The sequence below is a fragment of the Hirundo rustica genome, chromosome 1, assembly GCF_015227805.2.
Source record: "Hirundo rustica isolate bHirRus1 chromosome 1, bHirRus1.pri.v3, whole genome shotgun sequence".
NCBI lineage: Eukaryota > Metazoa > Chordata > Aves > Passeriformes > Hirundinidae > Hirundo > Hirundo rustica.
Window position 1 is genome coordinate 101,633,318 of NC_053450.1, and position 14,771 is coordinate 101,648,088.

At 39.1% G+C, this 14,771-nt stretch overlaps 1 protein-coding gene across 2 annotated transcripts in view; it reads left to right on the plus strand.

The window, feature by feature from the left end:
- Nucleotides 1–14,771, plus strand: part of POU6F2 (POU class 6 homeobox 2) — a 312,255-nt gene that overhangs the window by 207,204 nt on the left and 90,280 nt on the right. For both annotated transcript variants that reach the window (XM_040084661.2, XM_058423089.1), the window contains exon 5: nucleotides 11,402–11,685. In XM_040084661.2, coding sequence (XP_039940595.1) covers nucleotides 11,402–11,685 — 284 coding nt within the window. The remainder of the gene's footprint in view (nucleotides 1–11,401; nucleotides 11,686–14,771) is intronic.

Genomic DNA, 14,771 nt, shown 5'->3' on the forward strand with positions numbered 1-14,771 from the left:
TTGTCCTCTGGGAATCCAGTGGGTAAGGCTGCCTGTGCTGTCCCAAATCCCAGTTTATATCCAGGTGGGAATGCTTGGCTCCTCCCCCTGGGCAGAGCATCTCACAATGGGCTGATATCATTCTATGAGTCTTGCAATGGGTCCTTGATTGCCCATTAAACAGAGTTAGCTCCTGGAGGCAGTTACCTATGAGTCATGCAGCAGGGTATTGATGGGCCATTAACAGAAGACAGTCCGGAGGGAGGGGGCCAGGGAAACACTGCCCAACCTAGTTTCAACAGCTCATGAAGATGGTGATAGAATACATACTTAGAGCGCACCTTACATTGTAACCTAGGACAGGAGGATTTGTCTATAATTCTTAAAAGAATGCCTTTAACAGCAGGTGGATTTAGCATGTGTAACAACCTTAATGCATTGGTAATATTTTGTAGTATCATTGAGATTTGGTATGGCTAACACAGCAGACAAGACACAAACTCTTATTTAAAAGATTTCTTTATTCTGAATATTAAAATTAGGGCAGTATTGCCTTAAGGAAGGGAGAGACTAGCTTTGCGTTAGGTTTTTTTTTTGGAGAATCACAGATTAACAGCTAAATTCAGCTTTTCTTTCATTAGCTGGCCTGGAAAAACAAGTATTTTCATTAATTAGGGTAATGAGGTATTAGTTACTGCATCAAAGGGTGCCAATATTCTGTTCAGACTGAATATGAGTACATAAATAGTGAATAATTTTTGAGTATATTTTTTGCCAGTTGAAGATTCTTCCTTTGCAACCTTTGGATTTTGTTCTCCTTCTATAACTGGGGACTCTGGCTCCATGTAAATGAATTCATTATTTAAGTGAAACTTCTCTTATTAGTGTCTGTGTGTTGTTTCAAATTAAAAATAATTAACCTTGAAGAAGCAACTTAAGAGCCAAAGATCTAGATGGGGTTGGTTTAAAGGACTCTTATTAACTGATACTTTTCAGTGTACAAAAATATATGAATTATCAAACAGAATAGGGTTTTCTGTGGGCTTTTGGAAGTCGTGAAGTGTACATGCATTGACTGGGCAGTGCAAAGCATCTGCTTTTCTGGTCACCCCACCCCTCTTCAGCTGTGCATGGGGCTCATCCTAACAGAAGTGTGACTTCACAGCCTGTGAATTGACCATAAAATCATCTCCCTGAGTCTCCCACACAAATTCTTTACTGATGAGCAATTGAATATGTAGCAGTATGTGAAAAACCAGGTTGTTTATTTTATCGGTGAGCAGGAATTTAGGTAGATAGGAGCACACAGGCACCTAAAGAGCAGCTAATTCACTGTTGCTGCACAAAAGTGATAGATGCCAATCACAGCCAAACTAGGAGTAGCATCTGAAGCAGCAAGGTGTTTGGCTGATGAACTGTAGAGACAGGAAAGAAATGTCATATTCAACCACTCTCCTTTTACTGCAAACTAAAACTGAGCAGTCAGTCCATCTGTGCCAAATACCAACTGCACAGTCTAGAACCATTGCTTCCCTATTGTTTAACTTAGTTTTGAATCTCTCCATAAGTAAAATAAACTAGAAAAAGGGATATAGGCAGATTGCCTCTTATTGACCTGAAGTCAGCTTAAATATTACGAAAAGGAAGCAGCTACAGATGCTATGGTATGTTTTGATATGCATATAAATAAATGTAGTCTTCTTAATTATGCATAGCATATAATGAAAATCATGGAAGATTCTTAAAGACAGCAAAATAGAGCTACTGTGAGTAAACAGCAGGCAAACAGCAGGTACCTTGCTGGTGGTACATACATTCAGGAACAGCTTGTGGTAGTACAGATTAACAAATTAAATTTCCCCTCCTAGCTCTTCTATAATTTCTACTGTGGAGGTAGTTGCATAGTCTAGAGAATCACTGATGTCTCATCTAAAGAAAGAACGTCTCTATCTTCTGCTCACATAGTGATGTTACAGCACCTAGCACAGTGCTTGAGATTGTTTCTGGAAAACAGTGATTAAAGCAGCGCCCCTTGTGACTCAAAGCTTTTTAGTCCATTTTTATTCTTCTGTGCCTGGTGAAGAATACTACTTTCAACATGGTACTGCATTTGTGTCCCAGCTGGTGAGGAGTGGCGTTCAGTCCATACACAGGGACTGGCAGCATTGCAGCCATGTGTTTTGTTTTGCTTTGTGTTCTCCCCCCCACCTTTTTTACCCTTTTACTGCTATTTTTAATTTTTCATGTCTTGGTAAAAGCAGAAGGTCAAGGCTATATTGAGAAAAACAGGACCTGCTAAGAGAATTGAAGCTGCTCATTGCTCCAGCAGAGAATTTGTGTGCAGCAAGGTAGAACTGGCAATTTTGCACCTGGTTCTTGTACTTGTTGTTGTAGTTTTATTGATTGTAAAGAGAAGAAGAGGGCTGTGCTGCATTTCTCCCCCTTTCTCCTTATAGTGTATATGTTGCTGTTTTCTGAGTCATCCCACAGCTTCTTCTCACTGCTGTTCAACTAACTTCTTTGTCTGGAATTCATACACAAAGAACAGAATTTACAGGTGCTTGACTCTTAGAGCTCTTAATAGAAAACAGAGTTTCAAGTATTTTTCTTTTAGAAAAGATTGTAAGTGAAAATTGATAGAAACATGGTTACAATGAGCATCTGAGACATGAAAGCACTCATACCAAGTTCCCTGCCGTTCACTGTAGCCTGTATTGCTTAGCCAGGTTGAGTCTGGGAGAATGTGACATTATCTTATGCCAATCCCAGGACACTTTCACAAACTCAGCATACAGACCAACCTTTTAAACCACAAACATTTTGATCAGCTATTTGATTGTATTATTAAAAAAAACTCATGCAAACACACACATGTACAAAATACCCAGTACATTTCACTTACAGTAATTTCACTTTTACTTAAGGAAATATCACTTCAAAAACTCTTTGAAGAGACTTCTTGTAATTCCCGATTCTCAAAGAACCATTGCTGAAAATACAACTGGATAAATATTTTTTTTGTCCAAAGAGCCATTTACTATAAACAATTATAGAAAATAATTGCAACTACAGATCTATTATCTGAAAGAATGCAAAATCACTCTGAAGCCACCAAGCAGTTCAACAGGCTCCTCTTGACAAGACTTTGCCCCGAAGCCTCACACAGGCATGTTGTAAGTAGAAATGGCAGGATACTTGGTGGACTGGCGACTTGTGACTTTCTCAACTGTAGGATAGGATTCTGTACAACCTCTTCCAAGGCCTCTGGGGCTGTATGTTGTTGCGCTGCTTTTTCTACAAGTGTTGCTACTTTGAGTACTTCAAACACTTCATCCGAATAAGTGCCATTGAAATTATGGTTTCCATCAATGTTAGAGCATCTGAAAGAGTAAAGGAGAGCAAAAATAAGCTACAGTTCTGCTCATTAAAGGTTGTATGTGCAGAGAATGCCCAGATTTTGTCTTATGTCCTTTATAAATCATGTTCATTGTTCTCTGAGTCAGCAGACTGTTCTTTCAAAGTTAATTCCTTTGTGTCATTCATCCATTCCCTGTCATATCACTTCAGTTGTGAAATCTTATATTGGGTTGTGCTGGCCTTTAAATTATAATCTTTTCACTGTCAATTAGTTTCTTGCTAAGAAATCCTGTCGCTTGTCTCTCACGGAGTTCCCCAGCTCCGTTTTTGCCCCAGCTAGCTCGAGACAGCAACAAGGCAAAAGGAACTTCCCTGGGTCCTACAAACCCGGGTGTCGTCCGAGAACTTTTCCCTTAACACGAGAGAGCGAATCCCATTTGTGGCAGAGGAAGTAGTCAGGCTTGATCCGGGGGCGAAACCAAGGCTTTATTCAGTCTTTGTTTGGTCCAGCCCAGACCTTTGCCCTGTCCAGGTGCCAGAATCTAGTCATCCACCCAGCCTCATGGTCTGGGCTTATATCCAGGGGAGGGGCTAAAGGAGGAGACAATCCAACACCCAATGAGGGATAAGGTGGGAGTGGAACAGGGTTGAAGGGACATTCAAGGAAACTAATGGGGAACATAAAGGGAGGGATCTTCTCAGCCCTTACCCTATCATTCGATGCCTTTTACCCGAACCCTCCAGAACCTGGGTGGAACAGCTGAATGACAGACAGGGCTTGCCGGAGGGGACTGGGAGGTATGTGGGAGGATGGGCAGGGAAAAGGGTCGGGACAAACCTTGGGATATAACATTTTCCAGGAGAACAGGGGAGTACAGAACAAACCATTATAAAACCCAATATAAAAATGAAATACAACATGAAACCAAATAACACACAGCTACAAAGTCCTGAAGAATTTTTCCCACGAACTGGGAGGTCCACATGACCTCATTAAATTCTGGTCCACAAGAACATTTTAATAGGCTCAATATGGTCTGGAAATCCACTCTGCAGGAATACCATGCCACTCAAATTGAACTTCTCTTCTGTTCTTAGACAATCTGGGACGGATTCTGCACTCTGTAATCAGAAAACTGCTTTCATCTGGCATAAGTACTTAATCATAAGATCCTACCCCAGATCTGTATGTCATGTTTTCACAAAAAAAAATTTTATATATATATATATATATATATATAGGAATTTACCCTGTCTAGATTTCTTGTTTAACACACAGACTTTGGCATTCAAATACTTACAGTGTTGTCATACTCTGCTTAATTGCCTGCCTTTCAACGAGAATCCCAAGACAAGGGATCATCCTGATTGATCCCCTGTGTCTTGATGATACCCCAGCTCCAGATAACATTTCAACCATTTGTACAATACGAGACTTAAGGTCCTATTTGAACTGAGAATGCAAATAGCTTATTAAAGTCCAACTTCTTGAGCTTGCTCTTGCCTTTGGGCATTTTAAATAGGTTAATGCAATTTTTACAATACACTCAGGGAACTTTACTCACAGAGTGTTGTCATAAACTAGAGGAAAATAGCCCCTAGATTATCTTAAATTGGGAATTATTCCAAGTATACTTGTCCTGATACTTAGTCAAGCTCAACGTTAGAGCTCTTTTTTTTTTCCTTAAGATTTTAGTGGATTATTGTATGTCACCGAGACACGCAAAGCAATCACACGCAGACAAGAGATTTTTGCAGAGGTTCCTCTGATCCAGCTCCCAGGTGAAAGAGCGGAGAGAAGAGACCCCTTTTTTTATTCTTTTACTTTTATACATTTGTGGGTCTAGCAGAAGATTGGCTTTTTGGGGTTTCCACCCCTCAGCCTCAGTGGCTAGACGAATTGTCAGTTACAATTGTTTTCAGGTTAGAAATATGCAAACAAAGGACAAAGAATGAAAAACAAAGGGTTTGTTTATATTACTTCTGTGGGAAAGGTAGAAGAACTGCTCTAATATTCTACAGTAACTAAAAGATCTGACTCCATTTATGAAAATCCAAAGGCTAATAAAAAACTCAGAAAAACCAGGGTAACAATTGTACATGTTAAAATTTGGTAAAGAAAAAAAAAAAAAAAAAAAAAAAAAAAAAGTCAGATTTATTTAATGCAGTGGTTCATTTTCAGGAAGCTTCAGTATTCATCAAACTGTAGACATCACAGGCACCATATAAATTATGATGATTTTCTTCTTAATACTTCCTTTTTATTGCCTACATTCTTTAAAGTGAATTTAGTGCTCATGAATGATGCTGGATATGACAACACTAGAAAGTGAAGTCCTCTGTTTATCTGTAGAATTGGTGCAGAGGACTACTGGCAATGCAAGTTTCTCCCCATAACCCCATCTGTGTTTTGCAGCTCTAACCCTGAGGGATCACCTTTAGGAAAAAGGAGATGACTTGATCCATGTACCCTTTCCATTCTTAGCCTCTCTGCTGAAAGTGCAAATAAAGATGTCAATTGATGCCGTTCAAGACCATAGTATTTTTGATCTTCCTCGTTAGATATTGTGGGACCATCAGTTTATTGCCTTGACTGTGTGGCAAACTACTTCCAATGCAGACATGCTCTCTGTGGATATGTATATGAATATGACTTCTATACATTTAATACATCCTCTGCATGGTAGAAAACATGCAAGAGCTCCATTAAAGTGCAATGACTTTTGTTTCCTACATTGACCTAGGTTGAGTTTGAACCAGTGATTTAGAAATAATATGCTCTGTATCCCATTACTAATATCTTCACCCACAAGTCCAACCCTTCAGAAAGTTGGTTGTTTGTTGTTTTTTTTTTCACAAAAAGGATGCTAATATATATTTTAAAAACTCACATTTTACTCTCAGAAAGAAAATCCGAACATATGAAAAAAACACAGGTATTTGGCTAACCTACCCCTCATTACCCAAGAGGGAGAAAAAGTAGACACGGGCTTGAATTAGACTGTTCAGTGTGTGTATTCAATCTTTAGAAATCTGTTTCAAAGAAGAGAAAGGTATAAACCTCATTAGAACAGAAACAACAGGGTAGGAAAAAAAGCAAGCCATGTCGGTTCAAATGCAAGTCCAGATGCTTCAGTTACTTACGCTTTTCAGTCTTAGGCAATGCATATCCATTCTCCATTTCTGGGGAAGTGGAAAAAGGCATTAAGCCCTTGAAATGGCAGGACTCAAGTTCTGTGCTCAGTCAAATAAGAAATAGATTAATGTATGATTTTCTTCTTTTTAGTTCATTTTACATTGTATCAAGACACTGAAGAACAACTATGCAATTACGTAAATAGGAGAGAAGCTAGAGTGGCACAATTGTTTTTAAGTTAGAATTGTTTCTTATTCCTCCTACCCCTCCTTCCTCCTTACACAGAAACAAACATGCACAAAACATTAATAAAATAAATCAGACATTATGTGAAGTTTAGCCACAAGAGCAGATTCTAGATACAGTTTGAATCCCTGAATATTAATTTGATCTTGGCCAAGCACTGTAGAGGTCTTAAGAATCTGAGTTTTTATTGTGAAGGAAAGGTGAAAAAGGACTCCTAATTTTAATCTGTTTTCATTATATAAACATTTGTGAGCACTCTTATGTTCCTTGCTTTTTGGAGAATCATAATTAAACTTTATTAAAATGCATGTTTTAACTTAAAGTATAACCAGGGATATTCCCCTACTTATGTTACAATATGTTAGCCAGAGGCAGCAGACAATTGCTGCTATTTTCTGTTAATCAGGCTTGGGAAATGAAGACAGAGCCTCTTCAGTTAGCCCACTACGACAAAGCTTCTGTCATCCCCCTGTCATGGATCAGACTGCTTCTTTTAGCATGGTTGCCTCAGAGGTGAATTTTCCCACTTGCAACACTCTACTTGGCAGAAGAGCATTTTTATTTTATTTCAGTTTCCTGTGCAGGTAATCTGCAGAGTATTAGAATATGAAATGACACATTTTGTGTGAGTATTGTAAATGCATGACAACACTATGCCTAAGGCATCTCACAAAGGAAGTCAAGGAAGAGTATGTAGCTTTGGTCATAGCTTTCTTTAATCCGCAAAGTAGCCTGAAATCTGTGACAAGTACTGCAGTAGATGACTTAGGAGGTCAGAAAGTTTGCTTTCACTGCCTCTTGACCATTGATTTGCACCACTTAACTCCATGCCTCTTATTCTAAAGTAAATGCTTTGATACTATAAGCGTAATCTGCTTAGGATCATAAACCATGGGGTGATCTCATGGAAACTCTGCCTCAACACCACAGCAAGCAAGAAGTTTGTTGAACTGTAGGTTTTAATGCAGGAAGATAGATAGGGATAGTGCTAAAGGCAATCTTGCCCCCCATACATTGCAGCTGTGTTAATTATCGAAAAAGTGGGAACAGCCTTGCCCTCACAGCTAGAGTGTGATAAAAGAGTGAATTACGTGGGAGATGAGTTAGTTGGAATCTGCTGATGGTGCTGAAAGGAGGAAGGGACAGGATGTTGTGTGAAGGACGGAAGGGGTAAGACAGTGTATGGGGGACAGAGTTAGGTGGCTGTGCTAGGGACAGGAAGCAGTGAGCTGAAACTGAAGAAGGAAAGAGAGCCAGAGCCGTGTAGAGCTGCTCATGGGACTGCTACATAGAAAAGGTATGAAAGACTTTTAGGTAACAAGGTGCTGATGCTTGAAGCCTTCTGAAATTCTACTGAGGCACTCTGAGTGCTGTGGCCATTTTGACAATGACATTTTAAAACCCCTCATGACATTATTTCTTCATAGATATTAGTTAAATTTACTGTCTTCTTGGTTACCTGGTATGTATTCAACATGTATTTTTTTTTAGGGAGAGTTGAAATGTCATGCAGCTTTTGTGGATTTTCCTCACAGTTTTTCATAGCTTGCATACATTTTTAGTTGTGTCTCTCTTTTGAAATGATGTACTTATGTTGATCTTTTTAACCATAGAAAAAACTTTCTACAATTCTTTGCAAGCTTTTAAAATTCTTGAATACAATTGTGAAAGTAGCACTTTTCATTAAAATATGTCATATTTTTACCCAGCTGTTAGCCAGTAAGTCACAAATAAGATTCCTGTGAGGTAGGCAGTGCATGTTATCTTTTATACATGCAGACATAGCGCTGTTGTACCACCTGAAATTCCATCAGGCTCCAAGCTCTACAGAAAGTGACAAATGCTAGACAGGTATACAATTTATAATGGATGAGATATGCAAGCAGGCTCTGGGAGTTGGATTGGATTTGACTGTAAACAATAACATGACACAACCCCTGCTGGGGATAGTACACACATTGTGAGGGGCAGTGCAATCTGGTATCGTGAGCACCAGACTGCAGGCCTGATCCAGAGCCCTAAATCCACCTGCATGGTACACCTACTGTGTGGCTTTCAGAACACATTTTCTGATCTAACAGTCCTTCCAATTCCTTATCTGTTTGGTTTAGCAACAGCCTGTTAACCAATCATAACTCTCTAAGCCACTTCAATGCAATTTATAGCTCAGCATGATGATGGGCTTCAGAGAGGGTTTTTAAAGGAATTACATGAAAACACAAGATGTTATCAAAATAATTTTGTGAAGCTGCTGGCAATAAACTTGGAAACTTTTCCATGAAGTATCTATTATCCATTAATCAGATTATCCTTCAGGGAATACCTTCTACCCCAGCAAGAATGTTTTAATTTCCAGTACAAAAGTGAATGGTAGAGATACCGATCTTCCTGCATTCACCAATAATCAAGTATTGAGCAGTAGTGAAAGCAATGTTTTCTAGTCCTAGATGAGCAGGTTTTGCCTCCTTCTGTACGATTATGCACATACAACATAAAACAGTCCCTCATTCCTCTCCATGAGCCATGTGGATTAGAAGTTATGCTTCTGTGGGATGTAATTTAATTAATTTCTGTATTGGAGTATGTGGATGCAGTAAGAGTCACTTTGAAGTCTTGGTTCTGGTTATCAGTGGTTCATCCAGTCTGCTAAACTATCACAGGTGAAGAAATGGCCTGCACAATAGAAAGAGCTGGTCTAGATTTCTTTTTACCTCATGGGAATGGTAAGGGTCTTTCTGCCTCTATGTATATACCTACAGATAGAATTAGTAAATGGTTTTCCTTGCCATCTGAGATGAATAATGCTATGAAACATTAATTCATCTATGCAGTTGCTTTCTTGTATACACACCTTCTTGGTTCTCATATGCCTTGGATTATATTTCCACTTGCTACCCTGTTGGCTTTAGGGTATTTAGGTACAAATTCTCATTGGGAAATTGATGGGACCGTTCCCTTACTTCTCCAGGGTGATTTCTTTTGCATGAGATACCATGCATGTTTTTAATTTGATGGTCACCCTGCTTTGTGTTGGAGCACAAAATTTCTATGAGTAACTTTCTTGATAGAAATATACTGGTGTTTTCAGTCCTCCTTTGTATTATTAGGATTCTTTGTTGAAGTCACATACACATGGCTAACAATTCTTGTTAAGAAATATTTCTAGTTTGATTCCTGCATCTGTTGAAAGAAAATTTAGAGCAGCTCTGAGCATGGGAATGGAGAGCCAACAGCTCTTCTTATCAAGTCTTATACTTTTCCTTCTTACAGCCTTTTCTGCCTTACCCTTTCTGCCTCGTCTTTCTCTGTTTTTTTGGTTTTTTTTTTTTTTTTTTGGGTTTTTTTTTGTTTTTTTTTTTCTTATTCCAGCTTATGGCTCATTGATTTCATAAGCTGTACCAAGACCTCAGGTTCTGCTTCAGGGCAGACACCTAGAAAGCTGAAATAGGGATGTCAGCATGAAAAGAAAGTGGAGATGACTTTGCTTTATCTGCCAGTCCACAAATAACCTGGTCAAGAGAGTTTCTGGCCATGAAATCTGAGTACCATTTTAAAAGTAACAAATTTATTTCATTCCCAGTTTACTTTTGCTTCTGTGGATAGAAATTAGAATACAGGGTGGTGCTGGAAAAGCAGTACACAGAGTCAAAAATATCATAATGACCTTGCAAGCTGTTTCTCTTGGGATCTTATAGCTAACTAATTCAACCTTTAAGATGTTGGTTAACATGGGTATGGCTGGAGACCGAGGTGACCTTTTCAGGACATAATCCCAGAAAGCAGCAGTCTTCTGTGATGCTCTTGCTGCTGCTTAAAGCTGTTCTTCCTTAGTGACATCCCTATGACACACTTCCTGTCTTCCTGAATTTAATGATGTCCTAGTCAGTTTGAAAGTATTTCTGGGAAATAAAGCTTGCTCCTTTGTGCCAGCAGGTTGATGTAAGCAACACAATTCCAAATATTATGTTTGAAGTATATGCCAGCAAAACACAACAGACCTTAACTATCAGGAGTAAGTGAGCAGTGCGAGTTACAAGAAGGAATTTATAGCTTTTAGATGTGAATTATAAGGAGCAGTTCTTATTTCAGAGACACATTTTATTAGGCATTTTTTGCTCCCTAGGCATTGCACAAGAAATTTCACAGCTGAATGTTTTATTTTCTGATATCTACTGCTTAATGACATGACAAAGTTCTTTTCAGAGTATCCTTTGTTTTATGACTATGGCTTTCTCCTCCTTTAAATAAAGCAAAGCACTGGTTCATGTTATGAGTTCTTGCTATACTTACAAGTACAGTGACAATCTGTTCCTCTCTTCTCTAGGCAGATAATATTCCTATTGGCTTCACTGCTAAGCTTGTCTGAGCAAAGAGTCCTGAGCCCCATCTGAGGCTGAGCTCTGAGCCCCATCCTGTGGGCAGACTTCTAGCCCTTTCAAAGGTTTACTTTCATTGCCCTCGGGAAGTCTGGCTCTTTACCACAGAATTATACAGGCTATTATTTACCACAGGCTATTATTAATGGGAACAATTTCCTCCCACATCCTGAAGTCTATGACCAGCTGTCCTCAGTAAGCAGTGTGCCCCTCAAAGTAACAGGACCAGAATTTTATCCAAAATACCTTTAACACAGTAGGTATTACTGAAACTTGCATAACTCCCTTCCCTCTCTTCAATTCACAGCTACCTCATCCCTCAACTCTCAACTTCAGCAGCTCCAGCATCTGCAGCAGCTCCAGCATCAACAGCAGCAGCAAAGCCAGCAGCAGCAGCAAGCTCAGCAGGCACAGACTCCACAGACAACCCAGCAATCACAGTCATCAGCACCACCACAGCAGAGCCAAACACAGTCCCAGAATCAGAGCCAACCACCTCCAGCCTCACAGTCCTCCAGCTCCCCTCAGAAACCCAGCCAGTCACCAAGGAATAGCCTTCCATCTCCTCTTACTTCACCAAATCCATTGCAGGTAGGATGCTACATACAAATCCCTAGAGGTCTAAAAACAGTATGTGCATTCTCTCTCACTGCAAGGGGAAACCAAGTGAAGGTTATGCCTTCTGACCACACAGGCTGAGAAATTCTGCCTAGTATTACTCAATCCTTATGGGCATTCAGCTTAGAACAGCTAAAAGGCCTGATAAACCAGAAAAGCATACTTAAAGATGGCTCTAGGATGCTGCTTCCTGAAAAGTAAATGTCTTCTGCTTTTAAAGCCCGTATTGTAAAACCCATAGAAAACTCTTTTTCCACAGATTTCACAAATGGCATTGCCCAGCAGTCACCCTTTATGATAGCTTAAGAAAATAACAATATTAGCAGTTCATTAGGAGATGATCCTGACTGTCAGCTTCTGCTGATAGATGTGTGGGGAATGGATTTGTTACCTTTCCTGTTGAAATCATAGTCTGTCACCGTGAAACACAAAGAAATCACACACAGACAAGAGATTTCTGCAGAGGTTCTTCTGATCCAGCTTCCAGCTGAAAGGGCGGAGAGAAGAGACCCCTTTGTTTTTTCTTTTACTTTTATACATTTGTGGGTCTAGCAGAAGATTGGCTTTTTGGGGTTTCCACCCCTCAGCCTCAGTGGCCAGACCAATTGTCAGTTACAATTGTTTTCAGGTTAGAAATATGCAAACAAAGGACAAAGAATGAAAAACAAAGGATTTGTTTATATTACTTCTGTGGGAAAGGTAAAAAAACTGCTCTAATATTCTACAGTAACTGAAAGATCTGACTCCATTTATGAAAATCAAAAGGCTAATAAAGAAACTCAGAAAAACCAAAGTAACAATAGTCCTAATTTCTATCCTTCTAATAATCAAATACTTCTGCTAAGGTACTTAGCATAGATTCCAAAGCTAAGGATACAAGTTAATGCTATTCATAAATGCTCAGCTCTGCCCATCTTAGAAGTCCTGGGCAGAAACAGGAGACCTCTGGTCCAGTAGTCCTATGTTCTTAGTGTTGGGTGTTCTTGCACTACCTGTGTTTTGCTACATTCACATTGTGCAAGAACAGCTTTGACTGTACCCATAAGCAATGTGATTCTGAACACCAGGGTAGTCTGTGAAGTGGATGGAGTCTCATTCACTAGGCAGTGAAACTGCACTTAGAAACCAGAAAAGTCTCTCTCAACTTTAGTCTCTAAATTTTTAGGCATCACTTAAAATGCTTTATGCACACTGATGGATTTGGATCCATTTCCTGCAGAAATAAAACTGCATTAGCTTAATAATTAAACAATCCCTTTTTAGACGATTAAGGGAATTGGTTTACAAGAAACTTTTCTTGCATGTGGCCAGTTTAACCTACATTAATCTGAGCTTCAACTAAATTGCATCAAATCTGATTTTTTAAATGGTTTAGATAATAGACTTAAAAGTCTGCAAGAGATGTGTCCTTGCTTGCTGAACTTTTTCTTAGAGTAGAGAATAATGTTTCTAAAGCTTCTTCTCTGAATTGTCTTAAGGACTACATATGCATCACTTAATGCCCAATCTATCATGTTAGTGAGTGCTTTGGGGCTTTTTAGTATGCAGATTATTGACACATGGATATTTTCAGGGGTAGATTGTTATATTTTATTGTTTTGGTACAGCTGTAATGTATGCACACTAACTGTATACTCTACATTTTGCTAAAACTGCCTGGCCTGCTACATATTGTGTTTCAAAAGACATTAGTTCCTACAAACAAATGTACACATAAATTAGAGTTGGAGTAGGGAAGAAGTCAGACTATCTCAGACAACATACCTCAAGAGGATTGTACTTACACTGAATCTGAGGTCTTAACTCTTTGGTCCCGATGTAAATCTCAGGTGAATGTGTTTCCAGCCTTAACTGTGATCTACAGGTGCTTTCAACTGTTAGTTTCCCTGTGTCACCTCTATTTTTTCAGAAATACAATAAAAGTAAGTAAAACCTTTCCTGGTAGATGCCAGTGACTGTACTTCTACATAGATACCTTGGCATATCTCTCTAGCATTCTTATGCTCACAACTACCCATCTGAGGGCAGTCTGGATGTGGCAGACTCAACAGAAGTGAAAGAAGGGAACCAAGTACTCAGAGTTGTTTTTAGTTTAAACACTATCCCTTGAACATTTTAGGAATTGGGATTACACTTAATGAAATACACCACTGTGAGAGGTCTTCCCCTGGACTGAGCTCAGACAGTGCTGCCAAGCCTGTTGTGTGTCTGGGACACTTTCAGAATGGTAGTGAAGGGATTAGAAGTCATTAGGTGTTAGTTCTGGCTCAGCATTAAAAACTTGCTAATAAATTGTAGGATAAGAAGTTTTAATGGTCTTTCCTCTCTGATCACACCATTTAAGTAGCCATGAAATCCCAAAGTTTGTTCACAGTTACAAATATGCTGTGTACTGACAATCAGAAGGGAAGCCAGAATTGAGCACACTACTTCAGCCCTCGCCTTGAGCGACATGCGTAGGATCACTACTTTGCTGTTCTAGCCATCCCTACAGCATTCCTACAGCAACTGTAATACTGCTAAAGCTTCCCTAGAAGTAATTAAAACTTGAAGCATGCCCTGTCATATTACCTGGAATTCTGAGACAATTTTATATGCAAACAAGGGACACTCAGAAATATTTCCAATATATTGTTGTACTTTGTATGTGGTTGGCTGGGTACTTTTCTAAATCAGAGTAAGATCTCCTCCATAAAATCTGTCTTTCCATTCTAAATCCTGCAGAGAAAGGCTGATTTACCCTAGTACATCCATCTTGAGGATTGGATCTGAAGATATTTTCTTTCACACAGGCAGTTAAAAAAGAAAAAAAAAAAAGGGAGGGAGCACATGTTTGGCAGCAGTTCCTCATAATAGCCGCTTAGAATGTGGATTTTTTTAATGTTCAATGCTCCAACTTAAAAATCAACCTAATATGATGTCCTCTAGGGTAATGTTCTTTATGAACTAGAGTGAAGTAGATTTTATTTGAAGAATATTAAGGGAATAAAGAACAACTAAGTTTAAGTTTGACAGCTAAAATTTCATTTCTGAGTTCTTGACTTTTTTCATGTGGGCTT